Source organism: Cnephaeus nilssonii (genome assembly GCF_951640355.1).
Source record: "Cnephaeus nilssonii genome assembly, chromosome: 22".
Taxonomy (NCBI): domain Eukaryota; kingdom Metazoa; phylum Chordata; class Mammalia; order Chiroptera; family Vespertilionidae; genus Cnephaeus; species Cnephaeus nilssonii.
The window spans coordinates 11789274-11808759 of record NC_137093.1 but is presented as its reverse complement, the minus strand read 5'-3'; the positions used below and the strand labels follow the sequence as shown (position 1 = coordinate 11808759).

The window sequence follows — 19486 nt, the reverse complement described above, 5'->3', positions numbered from 1 at the left end:
TCTAAAAATCAATAAAAACATATCCTGGGGTAAGGATTTAAAAAATTAAAATAAATATGTGTGTGTGTGATTTAAAATACTAATAACCATTAAGCCTGTGCAGAGGGACTGTAATTGTTTTCTTCATTCCACTTATATATCTTTTCTGATGTGTTAACATTTAAAGTCAGGAAGAAACTCAATCAATTGCATTTTTAAAAAACATGTTCTTATTGATTTCAGAGAGGAAGGGAGAGGGAGAGAGGGATAGAAACATCCATGATGAGAGAGAATCATCAATGTGCTGCCTCCTGCACACCCCCCACTGGGGATTGAGAAGGCAACTTGCATGTGCCCTGGTTCACAGGTCAATGCTCAACCACTGAGCCACACTGGCCGGGCTCAATTACATTTGAAATCACAGTTTCTCTGTGGAACACTCTACTGGGAGTGTCGCTGGTGCCCCTGTGGACCCCACCGCCACCCCACAGCTGGGGGTGCTTAGTGAGGTCATGCGGAGATGACATTGTCTGAGCCCCAACTCCCAGAGGCAGCCCATCCCCACGGGCCAGGTTAGCAGCAACCAGACGGGGAATAACGGTCACTAAGCTCTTCCTGCGCCGAGTGCTTCTCCGGCATCGCCTCCTTGGGTCCCCCCAGCCCGGGCCCGACCCGCTAACTCCCAGACCCACGCTCTGACCCACGTCCGCCCTTGGTGGTGAGGAACCTGTCTCTGAGGAGTATCTGCAGGGGAGTGTGTTCCTAAGGAGCTCGTCTGCTCGTCCCAGAACCTTCCTCCTGAGCCACTGACGCAAGAACAATATTCGATGCTTCACGCTGACCCGAGCTCGCTGTTCCCCGGGGGCCGTTTTCCTAAAGAGCACATCCCACCGCCATCCTTGCCCGCCTTCTGCCTACCTTCTCTTCCGATGGGTAAAAGCCGATCGCTCTCATGACAAAAGGCACCTCCGACAGGCAGATGTGTTCCGACACCTTCCTGGCCTCCATTGTGTCGATGCCTTGACTACGGAGCTGCGAGTAGTAAAAATAGTCTTCCAGCTCCTGCGTGGGGATAAAATGGAAACACAGCGTGCATTGTGGCTTAAGTGGGAAGCATCCATTAAGACTTCAAGGACATTTTCTAGAAAGTACATTTTGAGCTCCGTGGGGGGGAGGGGGGGAAGGGGGAAGAGAAAAAGAGCTTCAGGTGGGGAAGCAAGAGGGTTAACCCCCGGACACGTGTGTTTTGCAAACTCCTAACTAGATGTTACCAGGCAGTGTTTACTCTGAGGACGATTACCCTGTAGAATTTTCCTTCCCTGCCACCAGACACCAGGCCATAGAACGGGATCAAGTCTTCGCCCCCAAGAGAAACGGCTGCCTCCAGGGCGCTAGAACGGGAGCAGAAACGGGGCCGTTAGAAAGCTCTGGAGCGCCAGCAGCCTGGGCCGGGGGCCGCCGGGCACTGCGGGCCTCCGAAGGCTATTGCGGGGCGCAGCTACAATTAGGGTCTCTGTAAACCTGTTAAGAAAATGCCCTCCATGATGAAGCCAAAAATGAAAAATTCTATTCTAAGCGCAGCGCCCAGTGGTACAGGTCCAACGCCTCACTGATGGTGATACCCGCTCGCAGATGGCAGAGCAGGTGCTTGGCAAGGTGTCTGCGGACCTTCGGGGACCACGCCTCTCCAGAGGGAGGGCTCCTGCGAGCGGAAGCCACCGTCCTCCCTGCACAGCAGCTCCGCCCGTGACGCTAGACCTGCCTGCGGCCCGGGCCGAGGGCACCGGGTGGTAGAGGTGAACTGCCAAAGCTAATTGCTTCCATGAAAACTCGGGAGGCCACAGCGGACCCAGGCCAGTCGGATAAAAATAACCCTCTGCTCTCTAACACCGGGTCAGGTTTTCCAAAAATAGGCCCGTAAGGTAAGAAAACCTACTTTTGTATGAGACCGCCTTTGCCTCACATAGAATGCTAATAATAATATGAAGTCATTATAATAACCCACTAACTGGGTCTCTGCTAACCAGGCCATTAGCCTCCTTGTGGGTTATTAAAACACACTGCCGCCGGCCAGTGTGGCTCGGTGGTTGAGCGTCGACCTATGAACCAGGAGGTCAGGGTTCCATTCCCGGTCGGGGCACATGCCCAGGTTGCGGGCTTGATCCCCAGTGTGGGGTGTGCAGGAGCCCATCAGTGATTCTCTCTCATCATTGATGTTTTTCTCTCTCCCTCTTCCTTCCTCTCTGAAATCAATAAAAATATATATTTTTAAAAACCACAACACACTGCAGTGTAGACCACAGTCTAGGTTTAGTATCTAGACTCTGGGCTCCCGGTTCTGCCCCTTGCAGGTAACATCACCTTCCTGGGCCTCAGTTTCCTCTTCTGTAAAGTGGGAATAATTGCAGGGTCTGCCTCACAGGTTGTTGTGAGAATTAAATGGATGCAATAAAGGATTTGACAAGAAGTCCTTTATTTAAAAAATATATATATTTGTATTGATTTCAGAGAGGAAGGGAGGGGGAGAGAGAGATAGAAACATCAAGGAGGAGAGAGAATCACCGACTGGCCACCTCCTGCACGCCCCCCCAGTGGGGATGAGTCCGAAACCTGGGCATATGCCCTCAACCAGGAATCGAACCTGGGACCCTTCCGTCCACAAGCTGACGCTCTATCCAGTGAGCCAAACTGGCCAGGGCAAGAAGTCCTTTATTTTTGTGCTGTGATGAGTGTCTGCTGAGGTGTGGGCTTGAATCAGAAAGACGGCGAGAACCCCCACCACCACTCCGTCACCGCTGTGCAGGTCACGTAACCCCTGGGAGCTAGTTTCCAGGCCTGTACAGGGGGGACGGCGACAGTGCCTCCCTCCTGGGCAGCTGTGAAGATGGTATTGGACAGTATGTGGAAAGCACCTGAACAGGGCCTGGCCCGGAACAGACTTGGTACGAGTAGTTAAAATTATTACTACCGCCGAAACCGGTTTGGCTCAGTGGATAGAGCGTCGGTCTGTAGACTCAAGGGTCCTGGGTTCAATTCCGGTCAGGGGCATGTACATTGGTTGTGGGCACATCCCCGGTAGGGGGCGTGCAGAAGGCAGCTGGTCGATATTTCTCTCTCATCGATGTTTCTAGCTCTCTATCCCTCTCCCTTCCTCTCTGTAAAAAATCAATAAAAATATATTTTAAAAAATAAATAAAAAATAAAAAAATTATTACTACCGTTGACTGGGAACGGACATGCACCTCCACCTCCCACAAAACTGTCCCCAGTCCTCTTGCTGGGGCCGTGCACAAGGTCTGTGGAGCCGGCGTGTTTGCCAGGTGGACCTGGGGACCTATCCCAGTCTTCACGCGGCTCTTGGCTCTGATGTTAGCCATCGAGGCAGGTGCCCAGCTGGGAGGGCTCCGTTGCTGTGGCCTCCAGGCCAGGCCCAAGCCCAGTCCCAACAGGCTCTGTGGGCAGGGAGGACACTGTGGCCATGTGGCTCTGGAGGAGCGCCGGGTAAAGGCCAGAAGTAACACCGAGGAGCCTGCCAACACCAGGGATGCCCAAGGGGACAGGCTCACAGGAGCCCCGTCCTCTGCGAGCAGCCTCTGGTGGTCCCAACTACACCATGTCCCCTGCGGGCAGAGTAGCAAGCTTTCGTCGCCACAGGGGCGACCTAGGGCAAGGCCTGAGTCCTTTTGATTTTACATTCTTAAAAAAAATAGTTTTATTGATTTCAGAGAGGAAGGGAGAAGAGAGACAGAATCATCAATGATGAGAGAGAATCACCAATTGGCTGCCTCCTGCACACCCCCACATCGGGGACCGAGCCCGCAACCTGGGCACATACCCTGACTGGGAATAGAACCGTGACCTCCTGGTTCATTGTTCCATGCTCAACCACTGAGCCACACTGGCCTGGCAACGCCTGAGTCCCTGGTCACCTTTGTAACCGCGGCCCTGGCACCGTGCCCGGCATTGGTCGGGGTGTAACACCTGTCTGCCTTTGCTGAGTATTAAGAAGGGGTTCTGCTCTGGACCCCTTCCTCTCAGGGCCAAGCTGCTCCCCCAACACGCACCTGAGGTTGACTTCCCACTGCACCACAGACAGATCCTGTCCTCCGGCCGTGAAGATGTAGTGGCCATTATGGGAGAGGGCCATCCCGGCCGTCCCGTTTGGGTGGCAGACGATAGCACAGGTCTTATGGGGATTGCCATCTATCGGTAAGATCTGGAGTCCGACCTGGAAAGGAATAGGCAATCGGATACTCAGGCTCGGATGAGCAGGTCCCAGGCTGGGCCCGGCACCTTCACAGTGACCTTCCGGTCTGTCACCGGGAAGACCCCTGCGTCGGGAACCGGCTCAGGGTGTGTGAGCCGCGTTTCAGGTGGCAGAGGGTTCGCACGCACGGACCCCTGCAGGATGGTCCCTTAGGTTCCAGCAAGGACACAGAGGGGAGCTTTCCTCTCTCGTCTTCATAGGCGGATGTCCAAGTTTTCCAGAATAAACATTCTACGATGTTATGCTTTCCCGTATAGGTCACTCATTAAATGCACAACTAAGTGTAACTAATTTGTATGCCTTTATAAGATTTTTAAAAATATGTTTACTAGTGGCCCAGTGCACAAATTTGTGCACATTGAAAGGAAATTAATTAGAAGAAATATTTTAATATCGCTATTCGCCCTTTCTCTATAATAGAAGTGCCAACCAAATTCACGATAGACAATGACAGATCGAAACACACGTGTGCAATTGGCACCAGCGAGAGCTTTATACGTATCACACATGTGCAAGTCAACTTAGCCTTTTCTATATATGAAATAAACTTGCTTAATTAGACCTGCTTTCTGATTTAGCTAAACTTTTTCCAGCCCAGTAAAGTACCCCACCTTCTCTTTCAGGTAATTGTCAGCAACACAGCAGTAAATATCAACACAAAGCAGATTATTATTGTAGATCACGCAGGGAGAGCAAAGGGTAAAATATTTAACTGCAGCAGTGTTTTGACTATGTTCTGTGCAGTGAGAAAACCTGAAGTCATTTTCAAGGTCCACCATTTCTTACTTTTCAGTCTGGTCAAGTTTCTAAGCTTTTTAAATCTCCGTTTCCTGGCTAACGAAAAGAAAATAGGATTCCACCAAGTCTCCTACTCCAGGACTTCTGTGAGGATCAAATGAGATGAGGCACGGGAAAACGCTTTTCAGACATTTGGTTAAAGTGTAAAATGTTTCCACCTGGCTATAAAGCAAGTCATGTTCCTGGGCTGAAGAAACTCTAAGGAGGCTAGCTGCTAGGGCAGTGATGGGCAACCTTTTGAGCTTGGTGTGTCAAACTTCACCAAAAAACTGAGCATAACTCGGGTAGCGTGTCACTTTGAGGAAAAAACATTATTTCGCAAATGTTTCATCCTTGGCATGCGGCCCCCTCAGCAGCCACGAGTCATCAGAAATGGCTACGCGTGTTAGTGCTGACACGCGTGTCATAGGTTCGCCATCACTGTGCTAGGGAGAGGAAGCCAGACATTGCTACGTGACGTCATTACCCGGTGCCCACAGCCACTGTTGCTGGGCTGGGCTGGGCTGTGGGCTGCATTTTGCACCGTGGGGTCTCAGCAGCATCAGCTGCAATTTAGTGGGCTGTCGCTCCAGGCTGGTGGTGAGGCCTGTGTCCCACTTGGGGGAAGCCGAGTGTTGCTTTGTGAGCACCAGGTCCACAGTGCCATTTCTCTGTAAATGGCCAGTGCACATCACAGCAGCTCCTGCATTGAGCGTCTGCCCCTTGGTGGTTAGTGTGCATCATAGTGACTGGTCGGATGGTTGGACACTTAGCATATTAGCCTTTTATATATACACTAGAGGCCCAGTGCACGGATTCGTGCAAGGGTGGGGTCCCACGGCCCATTGGGGCTGTCTCCTGCCCCGATTGGGGCTTGGGGCCAATCAGGGCTGGCTGGCCGGGGTGAGGGGCCATGGGAGGTTGGTGGGGCCAATCGGGGCCGGCTGGCTGCGGGAGGTTGGCTGTGGGAGCATCTGCCCCCTGGTGGTCAGTGCGCATCATAGTGACCAGTGGACCAGTCGTTCGGTCACTTAGGCTTTTATATATATAGATAGATTGATTTCAGAGAGAGGAAGGGAGAGGGAGAGAGAGATAGAAACATCAATGATGAGAGAGAATCACTGACCGGCCGCCTCCTGCACACCCCCTACTGGGGATCAAGCCTGCAACCCGGGCATGTGCCCTGTCAGGGAATCGAACTGTGACCTCCTGATTCACAGGTTGATGCTCAACCACGAGTCACACTGGGCAAGCAAGATTTTTTCCCCCACATAAATAAGTCGGGAAGAATAAAATCCTTTGGGGGACTATGTGTCTGCTTGGAAATACCTTCTCAGAGTCACCCTCACTTGTCTGTGGCAGTTGTCAGTATCACCGTGGACCCGGGTGGAAGGAGCTGGACTTGGCTAGGAAACCAAGCATCCTTGATAGAATCCTTGGGACGGACTGCCACTCAAAACACACAGTCGCCTCCCAGAGGCAGGCGGAGCGGAGCGTACCTTGTCTCTGTTGATGAACACCAGGTAGCGCCGCTGCAGCTCGATGGCGGTTTTCACGGGGAGGACCTGGATCTGCTCCATGGGAGACCCGTAGACCGGCCCCAGAAGGGTCTTTCTGCAGGAGGAAGAGAGCCGTTTCCCATCCACAAATGGGAACACGGGCTGTATGACTAGCTGCCTTTCGTGATCCCCTGCACATTTCCAACTGTGCGTTTCCTGCCTTGTCACTCAGCAGAGCCCGTCCATAAGGCGCGCTCTCCCCGCTGCTCCAGCTGCTGTAAATAAGGGCAACAGCTCCAAACAGCGAGGGCCCCCGGGGAGCTGACTGTGAAGGCGCTTTTAGCGGGGAGCCTCTGACTGGCCTCCTGACAGCTGAGTGAAGGGAACATTATGCCTCGAGAACGTGTACATGAACGAGGGACGAGGGATGGGAAAAAGGCCGCCGCGAGGAAGTGACACCGCTGGCAGGAGGCGTGCAGCGCCCCTTCCCAGTGGCAGGCCCGGAGATTAGAGGGAGATGCGCCGGTTGTTCCAGGCACCTGACACTCGGCCTCGGCACATCACACAGATTTCCAAAACTCCTAGCTGGGAATCAAGTGGTAATGAATCGTCCCCGTCCCCCCCCTCCAACCAGCTGGCAGGCTTCTTTAATTCAGACTCTTACACTAATTAGGAATTAAATCTGAGGTGAGGTTCCCAGTTAGGACCTTAAGCCCAGTGCTGGATTTCCCCTGAGCTAGCAAAACCTGAGCCTCGGGACCCCTTGCTCACTCCTTCTGAGGCTCTGGAAGGCCCTAGCCTTTATTTATTTATGTTTTAACTAGAAGCCTGATGCATGAAATTCGTGCAAGTGTAGGCCTTCCTTCCCCAGCTGCCGGCACTGGCTTCCCTATGGCACCCGTGACCCGGGCTTCCCTCTGGCCGCCAGCAGGCACCCGGGACCCTGGCAGCCCCAGCTTCATCCAGAAGGTCATCTGGAAGGACACCCAGAAGGAGTCCGGTCTAATAAGCATATTACGCTTTTATTATTATAGATCCTCACCTGAGGACATGCCCTCAGTGATTTTAGAGAGAGAGGAAGGGAGAGGGAGAGAGAGAGAGAAACATGGATCAGTTGCCCTCCTGTATGTGCCCCGTCTGTGGACTGCACCTGCCACTCAGGTATGTGCCCTGACCGGAACCGAACCTGAAACCCTTCGCTGCACGGGATGATGCTTCAACCAACTGAGCCATACTGGCCAGGGATCTAACCTTTTTTTTATATATATATTAACTTTGCTTGATTTTTAATTATTATTATTTTTTAAATATTTTATTGATTTTTTACAGAGAGGAAGGGAGAAGGATAGAGAGTTAGAAACATCGATGAGAGAGAAACATCGACCAGCTGCCTCCTGCACACTCCCCACTGGGGATGTGCCCGCAACCAAGGTACATGCCCTTGTCCGGAATCGAACCTGGGACCCTTCAGTCTGCAGGCCGACGCTCTATCCACTGAGCCAAACCGGTTTCGGCGGATCTAACCATTTTTTATTCTTAATTATGTACCTTGTAAAAAAAAGAGGGTCCACAAAATCTAATACACTCACACCCCACTACACCTGGATGTGTGCTGTGTAAGGCTGGTGGCTATCTCATCTTATTGTATTACGAGCCCCTCACTGTTCAGGTGTTTTGTTCCTGTGTCCCCTGCACCCAGCCTGTGTCTGGCGGGCACAGCAGACATTCTCCAGGTATATGTGCTGAATAAATGAAGAGCAAATCCATTTGACAGCCATTTTAGCACCATGTTAGGTGCTTGGGACACAGAAATGAGTAAGATTTGGTTGAATTACATAGTGGTGATGGTTGCACAACTTGGTGAATACAGTAAAAACCATTGGGGAAAAAAGTAAATTTTATGGCATGTGAATTATATGTAAATTTAAATTATAAACAAACTAGTGACCCGGTGCACGAAATTCGTGCGGGGGGGGGGGGGTGAGGGTGTTCCTCAGCCCGGCCTGCACCCTCTCCAATCTGGGACCCCTCGAAGGATGTCCTACTGCCAGTTTACAGGGATCGGGCCTAAACTGGCAGTCAGACATCCCTCTCACAATCTGGGATGGTGTGCTCACCCCCAAATGACCCCCCGCCAGCCTGATCACCCCCAACTGGCCCCCCTGCTGGTCTGCTTACCCCCAATGGCCCCTGCCATCCCATCCTGGCCTGATCATCCTCCGGTGACCCAAGGTCCCAGCCCCTCCTTTTTTTCTTTTTCTTGTTTTTATTTTTTCAGCGCCTCCTTGAGCGGAGGCCAGGGAAGGCTGGAAGCAAGTATCTAGGATTTATTTATCTTCTATAATTGAAACTTTATAGCCTTGAGCGGAGGCCAGGGCCGGCCAGGGCAGGCAGGAAGCTTGGCTTCCTCCATTGCCGGGGCAACCCAAGCCTCCTGCTTGCTCCAGCTCCGTGGCCAGCTGCCATCTTGGTTGGGTTAATTTGCATACTTGTTCCTGATTGGCTGGTGGGCATGGCTGGTGGGCATAGCGGAGTGATGGTTAATTTGCATGTTTCTCTTTTATTAGTGTAGATAAGGCCAAGCGATTCAACCTGTACCTTATGCTCTTCTGGTAAAACTACAGGCCCGGTGCATGACATTTGTACACTTGGGGGTGGGTTCCTAAGTCCAGCCTGTGCCCTCTCACAGTCCAGGAGCCCTCAGGGGATGTCCGACTGACCACTTAGGCCCACTCCCCAGACATCCTTAGTGCTGCCGCGAGGAGGTGGGAAAGGCTCCCGCCACCACCGCTGCACCTGCCAGCCATGAGCCCAGCTCAGGGCTTCTGACAGAGCGGCGCTCCCCCTGTGGGACTGCACTGACCAGCAGGGGGCAGCTCCTGCATTGAGTGTCTGCCCCTGGTGGTCAGTGCACATCATAGCAACTGGTAGTTCCTCCGTTCGGTCGATTTGCATATTAGCCTTTTATTATACCGGATAGGGAAAATGATAGTATTTACACCCTGAGACTGTGGTGAGCACTAAATAAGTTAATATATATAAAGCACATAGTAGGAGCTGTATAACTATTACCTGGTATTGTTAAAATACCTAGCCCTGGCCAGTATGGCTCAGCTGGTTGGGCATTGTCCCATGCAATGAAAGGTTGCCAATTTGATTCTTGGTCAGAGCACATGCCTAGGTTGTGAGCTCAACCCTAGTAGGAGGTGTGCAGGAGGCAGCTGGTCCATGTTTCACTCTCACATCAATGTTTCTCTTTCTCCCTTCCTCTTTCTCTAAAAATGAATTAATTTTTTTTAAAAAAATCTAACAATTTCATAAAATTAACATTTTTCTTCTGATTAAAAAAAGTATCACATATTTATTGTGAAAATTTTCAAACATGTTGGCGTAAAGCAGAAAATCTAGCCATAAGTACATTGCTGTACCCTTTATCCTAAGAGAATCATGGGAATAGTTTGGTGTGTATAAGTCAATAGTTATTTTATATATATTCTAACCTACATAATTATAATTTTATATGAAAATCTATAAATTAAGTAAGTATGATTTTGTATGAAAATATATTCATGCTTATTTGGCAATTTGCTTCATCTCATGTTATATCTTGGAGATTTTTCCATGATTCTCTGCAGACAGCTTATCCTTTTCTTTTCTTTTTTAAAAATATACTTTTATTGATTTCAGGGAGGACGGGAGAAGGGAGAGAGAGAAACATCTATAATAAGAGAGAATCATGGATTGGCTGCCTCCTGCACGCCCACTACTGGGGATGGAGCCCGAAACCCGGGCATGTGCCCTTGACTGGGAGTCGAACTCGGGACTGCAGGCTTATCCACTGAGCCAAACCACTTGGGGCTTCTTTTTTCTTTTCTAAAAACAGCATCATGTTGGCCCAGGCCAAGGGAGCTCAGTTGGTTAGAGCACCATCCGGATACGCCAAGGTTGCAGGTTCAATCCCAGTGAGGGCATTTACAAGAAGTACCCAGAATGCATAAATAAGTGAAACAACAAACAGATCTCTCTCTCTCTCTCTCAACTAAAAAAATAAAACTTGAAAAATAAAAGCATCATGTTTCAGTGCACTGACAAGCCACCATCTAACTAATCCCCTATTAATAGACATTTGGATTGTTTCCATTTTTAAAAATATTTTCAAACAAGACACCCTTTGACTTATGTCTTGGCATACTGTGAGCCCTTCTGGGGCCGAGTTCCTGGAAGTCAGAGATACCATCAAATTTAATCGAGGGTAACGGATTGCGTTCCCAAAGGTCGCCCGATTCCAGCCCCGCCGCAGCGGCTGGGGAGAAGTGCCCCTCCAGACGCCATCGATCATTTTTATCTTTGCTAATCTGATTTGTGGGAACGGTGTCTTGCTCTCATTTGCATTTGTGCGATTCCAGTGAGCATCTGCTCAGGTTTATTGGCCTTTCCCTGTGAACTGCCTCTCCGTGTCCTTTCGAATATTTTAAATGCATTTGAAACCTGTTTTTAGATTCATCATGAAAAGACAGTTCCTTCCCAGCTAAGGTGTGGTTATAGGCTTTATTATTCCTGCCACTTCCAGTGCTTTTCGTGAGGGGTTTCCCTTGGAAGGATGAAATGTTTGAACCAGAGGTGGTGGTTGAACAACAATGTGAATAAATATACTCAGTGCCCCAGACATGTCCACTCTAAAATGGACAAGTTTTATCTCGATAGATTTATTTAAGAAAGATACTGCCCTGGCCAGTGTGCTCAGTGGTTACAGTGTCGACCTGTGCATCTAAGGGTTTCAGGTTTGATTCCCGGTCAAGGGCACCTGTGGGAGGCAACCAGTCATTGTGTCTCTCTCACATCAATGTTCTCTCTCTCTCTCTCTCTCTCCCCCCCCCCTTCCACTCTCTCTAAAAAGTCAATGGGAAAAAATATCCTCTGGTGAGAAGAAAGAAAGAAAGAAAGAAAGAAAGAAAGAAAGAAAGAAAAGAAAGAAAGGAAGGAAGGAAGGAAGGAAGGAAGGAAGGAAGGAAGGAAGGAAGGAAGGAAGGAAGGAAGAAAGAAAGAAAGAAAGAAAGAAAGAAAGAAAGAAAGAAAGAAAGAAAGAAAGAAAGAAAGAAAGAAAGAGAGAGAAGGGGAGGGAGGGAAGGAAGGAAGGAAGGAAGGAAGGAAGGAAGGAAGGAAGGAAGGAAGGAAGGAAGGAAAGAGGGAGGGAGGGAGGGAGGGAGGGAGGGAGGGAGGGAGGGAGAGAGAGAAGAAGGGAAGGAAGGAAGGAAGGAAGGAAGGAAGGAAGGAAGGAAGGAAGGAAAGAGGGAGGGAGGGAGGGAGGGAGAGAGAGAAGAAGGGAAGGAAGGAAGGAAGGAAGGAAGGAAGGAAGGAAGGAAGGAAGGAAGGAAGGAAGGAAGGAAGGAAGATCTTTCTGCTAATTCCAGGCTGATTTTCAAGTGCAGAAACTCCTATGTGTGTGGCTCCAAGTGCTGATCGGTGGCTGTGGGCGGAGCTTCAGGCCTGGTGCCTTCCCCCGTCCACGTGCTCAGCAAGCTCCGTCTTCTCAGGACTGGGCATGTCTGCAGAAATTCTCTGTCCAGTAAGTTTGTGTCCATTAACAGTGACGTACGAAGACTCTGCAATCTTCCTAAAACTCCTTTTTACACATTTCCTTCAAATGCTTCCTTCCCCGTGTTTTCATAGTTGTTGTTTTTAATTGAGCTGGATTTCTCTCCAGTTCCGCCACACGACAGGGCACTTCTCAGTCATTTCTCCTTGTGCCCTTCTAGAAGGAACTTTAAAAAATTCTGGGTGATCGTGGCCTTTGGGGGACCCATTTTATTGAGATACATTTTTTAAATGACCTTCTCAAGCCTGGGGTCAGCTGCTGCTGACCACTTTCCTGACCCCCTTCTCTGGGCAGGGTCACGAGAGCATTCTCACTCTGCCTCTCCTGCCTCAGTGCCCCTGCTCTCCCCAGCCACGCCCACGCGGCAGCCAGGCCGCAGGCGGAAAGAGGCTGCCCCGTAGGGCTGACTAGGTAGGATCCCAAAGCCAGGCCTGCATCAGGGCCCACTTGTGCCAAGTGGCCAACAGAGTCAGAGCCAGGCTCAAGGGCCCAGCCCTGCTGCTTGACCTTGCTTCGTCGCTGCTCTGGACCTGGGTGGGATCATACTCCGCAGGGCTGTTTGAGATGAAACGAGATGACAAGGGCAGAGCCGGGGGCCCCGCAGGGATGGTGCACAGTCGTCAGTATTATCACGAGGAGCCGACCCGGGACGCCCAGGCCAAGCAGCACCAGAGGCCGACCACAAACGCAGACCTGCTTCGGGGCGGAGGAGCTGCTGCTCTCAGATGCCAAGCTTCGGATGCACCGGGTTTGGTCCTTGGACCTCTTCTCCGGCCACCCTTCCCTTCCGGAACCTTCTCTTGGCTCATGGCTTTAAAGCACCGTGTGCTCTTGCCCTGGATCTCCAGCCCAGCCTCGCCCATGAACTCCACTCCTCCCATTAAAATGCAAACTCCAGGATGAAAGATGGTTTTGTTTGCATCCTCACCTTCAGCACCTAGAACAGCACCTGGCTCAGGTAGGGGCTCAGGAAATACTGAGTAAACACAGGACGGCAATCCCGTGACCTGAAAAACTCCTTCCGAACCAAGAGTAAGAACAATCATACATCTGGTGGTATTGAATTGGCTATATCTGTTTTCCTCCACTAGGGAATAGTGGGAGATTTTTTTTTTTAATCCTGACTCCGGGATATATATACACTTTTAATATATATTTTTATTGATTTCAGAGAAGAAGGGAGAAGGAGAGACAGAAACATCAATGATGAGAGAGAATCATTGATGGGCTGCCTCCTGCATGCCCCCCACTGGGGATCAAGCCCACAACCCAGGCATGTGCCCTCGTCTGGAATCGAACCTGGGTCCCTTCAGTCCACAGGCCGACGCTCTATCCACTGAGCCAAGCTGGCTAGGGCTCCAGGATATTTTTTCCGTTGATTTTTTTTTTTTAGAGAAAGTGGAAGAGAGGAAGGAAGGAGTAGGAGAAGAGGGGGGGGGGGGGAGGGGAGAAGCATTGCTATGAGAGAGACATCAATTAGTTACCTCCCACATGCACCCTGGGCCGGGGATCAATACTGCAACCCAGGTATGTGCCCTTGACCAGGAATTGAACCCGTGACACTTTGGTTCTTGGGCCGACACTCTAAGGACTGAGCAACAGCGGCCAGAGCAGAATGGAAGTTTTATTGAGCCTAGTGACTTTTCTGGCTCCTTCACTGCGCCTCAGGCACTGAGTTCTGGGTGCCCTATCTCTGTGCAGGGCGGGGCTCAGAAGCCAGGGCTCTGGGCTGGAATCTTGCCTCTGGCACTTCCCCGCCCTGTGACCTTATCTGTGCCTCAGTTTCCTCCTCTGCAAAACCAGTGATAGCCATGCTGCTCACAGGTCCTTAAGCTGGGACTTGAAACGGGCCAGGGGCTGAGAAACTGAATTACGTGCCATGTTAGTGGGAACCCCGGGCATACCTGCACATTTTGGTGGTAGAATTGAAAAGTTTCACTTTGTAGCCGCTGTTGGAGATGAGCAGGAAGAGTTCCTTGGTGAGTGGTGGGTACCAGATCATACAGGTGGGGTAGTTGCCCTGGTCAGTTTGGTGAATGTCCAGCACTTCCAGGTGGTTTTTGTAGCTCTGGAGAAGATTATACTCGATCTGCAGAGGAGCCCAGACGGACAAACATGAAGACTGAGCTGGATGAAGTCAGCCCAAAGTCCTATTCTAAGAGAAGACTGGACTAGACCCTTAAGCTAAAAAGCTACCATGAGGGAGTATTCATCACGAGCAACATGAGGAGTAAGCGCTCTGAAACATGATGCCATTTCATGCTCACCACTCCCCGGCCAAGTAGTACTGCTGTGCCCATTTTACGGATGAGAAAACCGATGTTCAGAGAGGGTCAGGGGCTTGCCCAAGGTGGCACAGTTAAGAAGTGGTAGGGTGAGGATTCAGATTTAGGTCCAACTGACTCCAAAACCTGAACTCGTACAGTTATGTTATACTGCTTCCTTTCCCATTATTTTGGGGGTAGGACCTCATTCATACCTAAGTCTCAGCACTTGATAGTCATAAATTAGCGGCCTGCTGAATTTCACCCACAGGCAGGTTCTGGTGACCAAACCAGGATGGAAGGATGAATGGATGGACGGGTGGATGAATGGATGGGTGGATGGGTGAATGGATAGAATAAAGGAAGGGGAGGGAAATTAAGATGATGGACAGATACACAGACTGATTGATTTCGAATGCTTTTGGCTGGATCGTGTAACATTACATTTGATGCTGTCCCTACCTTTCCCTCTTACCTCACATTCTCTGTTAGTTGTCACATTTAGGTAACAGCCTGCCCCCACCCCCTGGACACGGAGAAGTGTCAGTGAGTGTCGGCTTTCCAGATTACACTGAGAGGCGAGGGCGGCTAGGTTTTCCACGCTGTGGGAACACCACCTCCCTGCCGCCCGCCGTGCTGCTTCCCAGAAGCCTCCTCACTCAGGACACGAGTCGGAGCCATGTTAAGACCAAGTGCCAATTGGGAGAGGTTTACACTACTTCTCGGTGCATTCATTGTCTCCAACAGACACACACACGTGGGACCGGGTCTGAGCCGGACACCAGGGATGGAACACGAATGAGACACACCGGTGGCCCCGTGAACGAAAACAAGCCAGCTCACCAGGAGCCTGTCTCTCCCGAGGCTCAGCAGTCTGGGCTCATTGCTATCCAGATGAACCCCGAACAGGAGACTTCGGATGCTCTGGCGATGAGAACGCAGTCTTGCCAGGTATTCCCAGACCCTCTGACTATTTCTGACCTTGACTATGTAAACGGCCACAGTAAAATTTGCATCCTGAATAAGAGCAAAAGAACACAAGTTATTCCTTTTTACAGTTTTTAACTTAAAAATCATCCTTATTGCCCTGGCTGGGTAGCTCAGTTGGTTAGAGTGTCGTCCCAATATGCCACGGTTATGGGTTCGATCTCGGTCAGGGCACATACAAGAAGCAACCAACGAATGCATAAACAAGTGGAACAACAAATCGATGTTTCTCTCTCTCTCAAAAGCAATTTAAAAAGTCATCATTACATTTTTTGTACCAATTTCGCTGTTAGAATATTTTGTGTGAAAATAAATCTTTGTCTATCGGAGCAAGTGGTAAAATGATGCCCATTTTACAGATGAGAAAATTAAGGTTGAAAGCAGATAACTGACAAAGGTAGTGGGGGAGCAGGCGTGTCTCTGACACCACCTCGCCCCCACCTCATCCTCTGTGGAAGCCTTGACTCCTTTTGCCTTTGTCTCCCCATCTCTACATCCAGCTACACAAATGAAAAGGTAGACTTTTTTTTCTAAAAAGTATGATGGCTGAGCCCTGGCCCGTGTGGCTCAGTGGGTAGAGTTTCAGACCTTGAACCAAAGGGTGGTGGGTTCGATTCCTAGTCAAGGGCATGTACCTGGGTTGCAGGCTCAATCCCTAGCCCTGGTCGGGGGTGCATTTGGGAGGCAACCCATCGATGTGTCTCTTTCACATTGATGTTTCTCTCTTTCTCTCCCTCTCCTTCCCTCCCTTCTACTCTCTCTAAATAATCAATGGAGCCAAAACCAGTTTGGCTCAGTGGATAGAGCATCGGTCTGCGGACTGAAAGGTCCCAGGTTCGATTCTGGTCAATGGCACGTGCCTTGGTTGCGGGCGCATCCCCAGTGGGGGGCGTGCAGGAGGCAGCTGATCGATGTTTCTCTCTCATGGATGTTTCTAACTCTCTATCTCTCTCCCTTCCTCTCTGTAAAAAATCAATAAAAAATATTTTTAAAAAAATAAAATAAAAAATCAATGGAAAAAATATCCTTGGGTGAGAATTAACAAAACAAAAAAAAATGACTTTATTGTTCTCCTAAAAATTGACACATGCTCACTATAAAAAAAAATTTTTTTAAAGTATCATGGCTGAGAGTGACTGGGTCAGAGAGTGGGTGGGAGTGGTCTGAAGGGACACTCAGTGGGTGTGTGGCGGGAGTCGAGAGGGGTGGCTCTGGCCTTGGGCAGCGCTGTGATCGGACCGGAAGGCAGGTCAGGCCGAGGCCGGAGGCGATGGGGACGCACTGGAAGGGATGGACGGCGGTTTTGTCGAGTGAAGACGGTTGCTTTGTCTCTTCCCATGAACATCCCGAACATCCAGGTGGGATGAGAACAGTGCCGACTAAGAGAACCGGCAGGAAGGGAGAGGGCGGGGGCGGAGGAAGTCTTCACTGGGCTGAGGACCCCTGTTCACAGAGGGAGGACAGAGTCCAAAGCACGGGGGGAAGACTTGGCTTTGAGATGAAGGAGAATGTCATCTTGTCACAACAATGAAAGGGACAGATGAAAGGATGGGTGCAGAGAAGGGGCCCCCAAAACTAGCAAACCACAGTGAGTTGTCAGGGTGTCAGGGTCCAAGCTTGGAGTTCTGAGGCCCTGGCTTATTTTCAGGCAAAAGTCCCCTCACCCCACCCCGTTCTCTTTTGATAACAGCTTTATCGAGCTATAATTCACATACAATGCAACTCATTTAAAGTGTACGGTTCAATGGGTTTTAGTATATTCCGAGCTGTACATCCATCATCAAAATTTCAGAGCGTTTTCAGCACCCCCAAAAGAACCCCTGTATCCTTTAGCAGTTATTCTCCATCCCTCCCAATCCCCCTATTTTTTAATGTTTTTTAATTTATTTCAGAGAAGTGGGGGGGAGAGAGAGAGAGAGAGAGAGAAACATCAATGATGAGAGAGGATTTTCAAATGGCTGCCTCCTGCATGCCCCCTACTGGGGACTGAGCCCTAAACCCAGGCATGTGCCCTGACCAGGAATCAAACCCTGACCTCCTGGTTCATGGGTCAATGCTCAACCACTGAGCTACACCAGCCAGGCCCCCCTCTCTTTAAAAACAATTTTTTTTAGAGAGAGAGAAAGAAAGGGGGGAAGGAGGGGAAGAGAGAGAGAGAGAGACTGGTTTGTTGTCCCACTTATTTATGCTTTTATGGGTTGATTCTTGTATGTGCCCTGACCAGAGATCAAACCCACAACCTCTGTGAATCAGGATGACACTCTAACCAACTGAGCTACCTGGGGCCAGTGCCTCCTTTGGTTTTCAATAAAGTTGCTGAGCCACACAGAACAGTTCTCGGCGAAAACACTCACCGCGGTTGCCATGTACTGGGAGTTATGGGAGAAGCTTATGTGAGTCACGCTGGTCCTGGAATATTTGAAAGGCTCTGGGATTCCATTTTCCAAGGACATTGCATCAAGAATGTAAACTGTCCCCTCTGTGAAGCCAGCTCCAAGAAGGTCTCCTGAAATCACAAGCCAGAGAACAGCGGTCGAAAAGGGCTTCTTGCCTGGCTGGTGTGGCTCAATGGTTGAGCGTCGACCTATGAACCAGGAGGTCACAGTTCAATTCCAGGACAGGGCACATGCCCAGAGATTGCAGGCTTGATTCCCAGTGTGGGGCGTGCAGGAGGCAACCGGTCAATGATTCTCTCTCATCATTGATGTCTCTCTCTCTCTCTCTCTTTCTCTCTCCCTCCCTCCCTCCCTCTCCCTTCCTCTCTGAAATCAATAAAAAATTTTAAATTTTTTAAGAAACACAGACTCTGTGCCAGGCCTTGTCTGTGACAGACAAGGTCCCTCGTAGGAGAAAAAAAACCTGAAAAGCATGACAGCCTGGGATGAACGCTCAGAGACCCCCAAGCACAGAGGGAGAAAGTGTCTCGTCTGACCAGGCGGAGGGAGTCGGTCAAAGCGAACTTCCAGCAGCCAAGGCCGCAGCCATTTGTGTCTGCTTCGCTCTGGAACCTAAGAGACTGATCAAATGAAAATACCTTCGGGGTTGTAGGTCAGACTCTGGATTCCAAGCCCCTTCTCGAAGACTCTGCTGAAAAGGTATCTTTTCTTCCTATAATCCCACACTTTGATCATCCCACAGAAACTCCCGATGGTGATGAGGGGCTGGTAGGGGTGGCAGGCGATAGCACAAATGGCTTCCTTGGGCTCTATGAGTAACTTCTCCAGTTTGGTCTCATCTGCCTTTAAGTGGTACACGATCGCATCAGATGTTCCGATGATAAAATTCCTGTTTGCCAAGCAGAGACCGAACAGCATCAGCGTTTGCAGGGAACGGGTGCGCCCGCCACGCTGCTTCTAATTGCCCATGAAACGCCTCTGTCGTCTGTAATTTAGTGACATTATTAACCCAACGCCTCCAAAAATATACCACGCACCCCCAACAGCCTCCATTTGCAAGTGAAAAAGCCCACATTTCTCCATGGAAATTGAGTCATTAGGCATGCAGATGGACAGTCGGTTGTACAATTAGCTAATCTGCACATGCAAATATTCATTTGTGTATGCAAATATGGAGCTGGGCGCACACACACAGCCGCGCCTGCAGATACCGCCAGGGTAATTGAGCAGGCTCACAGATAATTCCGTCTTGAAATGTTATGGCTATTAATTATCAAAGGCCTTTATCTGCGCCGCGAGGACAAACTCAGCTTCCAGAAGAGACCAGCCTGCAAGCAAAGGACTCCAGGCGGAGCAGAGACCAGAGCGCAGGGATAAGCCCTTTCAGCTTCCAGGCACGGAAGATTCTTCATATGAAATTCATGTTTCATGTTTAAAAATGAATAGGGCCCTGACCGGTTTGGCTCAGTGGATAGAGCGTCGGCCTGTGGACTCAAGGGTCCCAGGTTCGATTCTGGTCAAGGGCATGTATCTTGGTTGCGGGCACATCCCCAGTAGGGGGTGTGCAGGAGGCAGCTGATCAATGTTTCTCACTCATCCATGTTTCTAACACTCTATCCTTCTCCCTTCCTCTCTGTAAAAAATCAATAAAATATATATATTTTTAAAAATGAGTAGGGATTATAATCAGCCAGAGAAACCCATCTACCAGCCAGGTCCAG

The 19486-nt window shown here is 50.0% G+C and overlaps 1 protein-coding gene across 5 annotated transcripts in view; it reads right to left on the bottom strand.

Moving 5' to 3' along the window:
• The window catches only part of CFAP251 (cilia and flagella associated protein 251), a 48446-nt gene that overhangs the window by 8985 nt on the left and 19975 nt on the right, over positions 1 to 19486 (bottom strand). For 4 of the 5 annotated variants that reach the window (XM_079762401.1, XM_079762402.1, XM_079762400.1 and 1 more), the window contains 8 exons: positions 18404 to 18654; positions 17724 to 17875; positions 15226 to 15399; positions 14023 to 14207; positions 6523 to 6637; positions 4044 to 4207; positions 1280 to 1370; positions 898 to 1041 (listed from right to left, as the gene is read on the bottom strand). In XM_079762401.1, coding sequence (XP_079618527.1) covers positions 898 to 1041; positions 1280 to 1370; positions 4044 to 4207; positions 6523 to 6637; positions 14023 to 14207; positions 15226 to 15399; positions 17724 to 17875; positions 18404 to 18654 — 1276 coding nt within the window. The remainder of the gene's footprint in view (positions 1 to 897; positions 1042 to 1279; positions 1371 to 4043; positions 4208 to 6522; positions 6638 to 14022; positions 14208 to 15225; positions 15400 to 17723; positions 17876 to 18403; positions 18655 to 19486) is intronic. The other variant, XM_079762404.1, reaches the window with a different exon arrangement.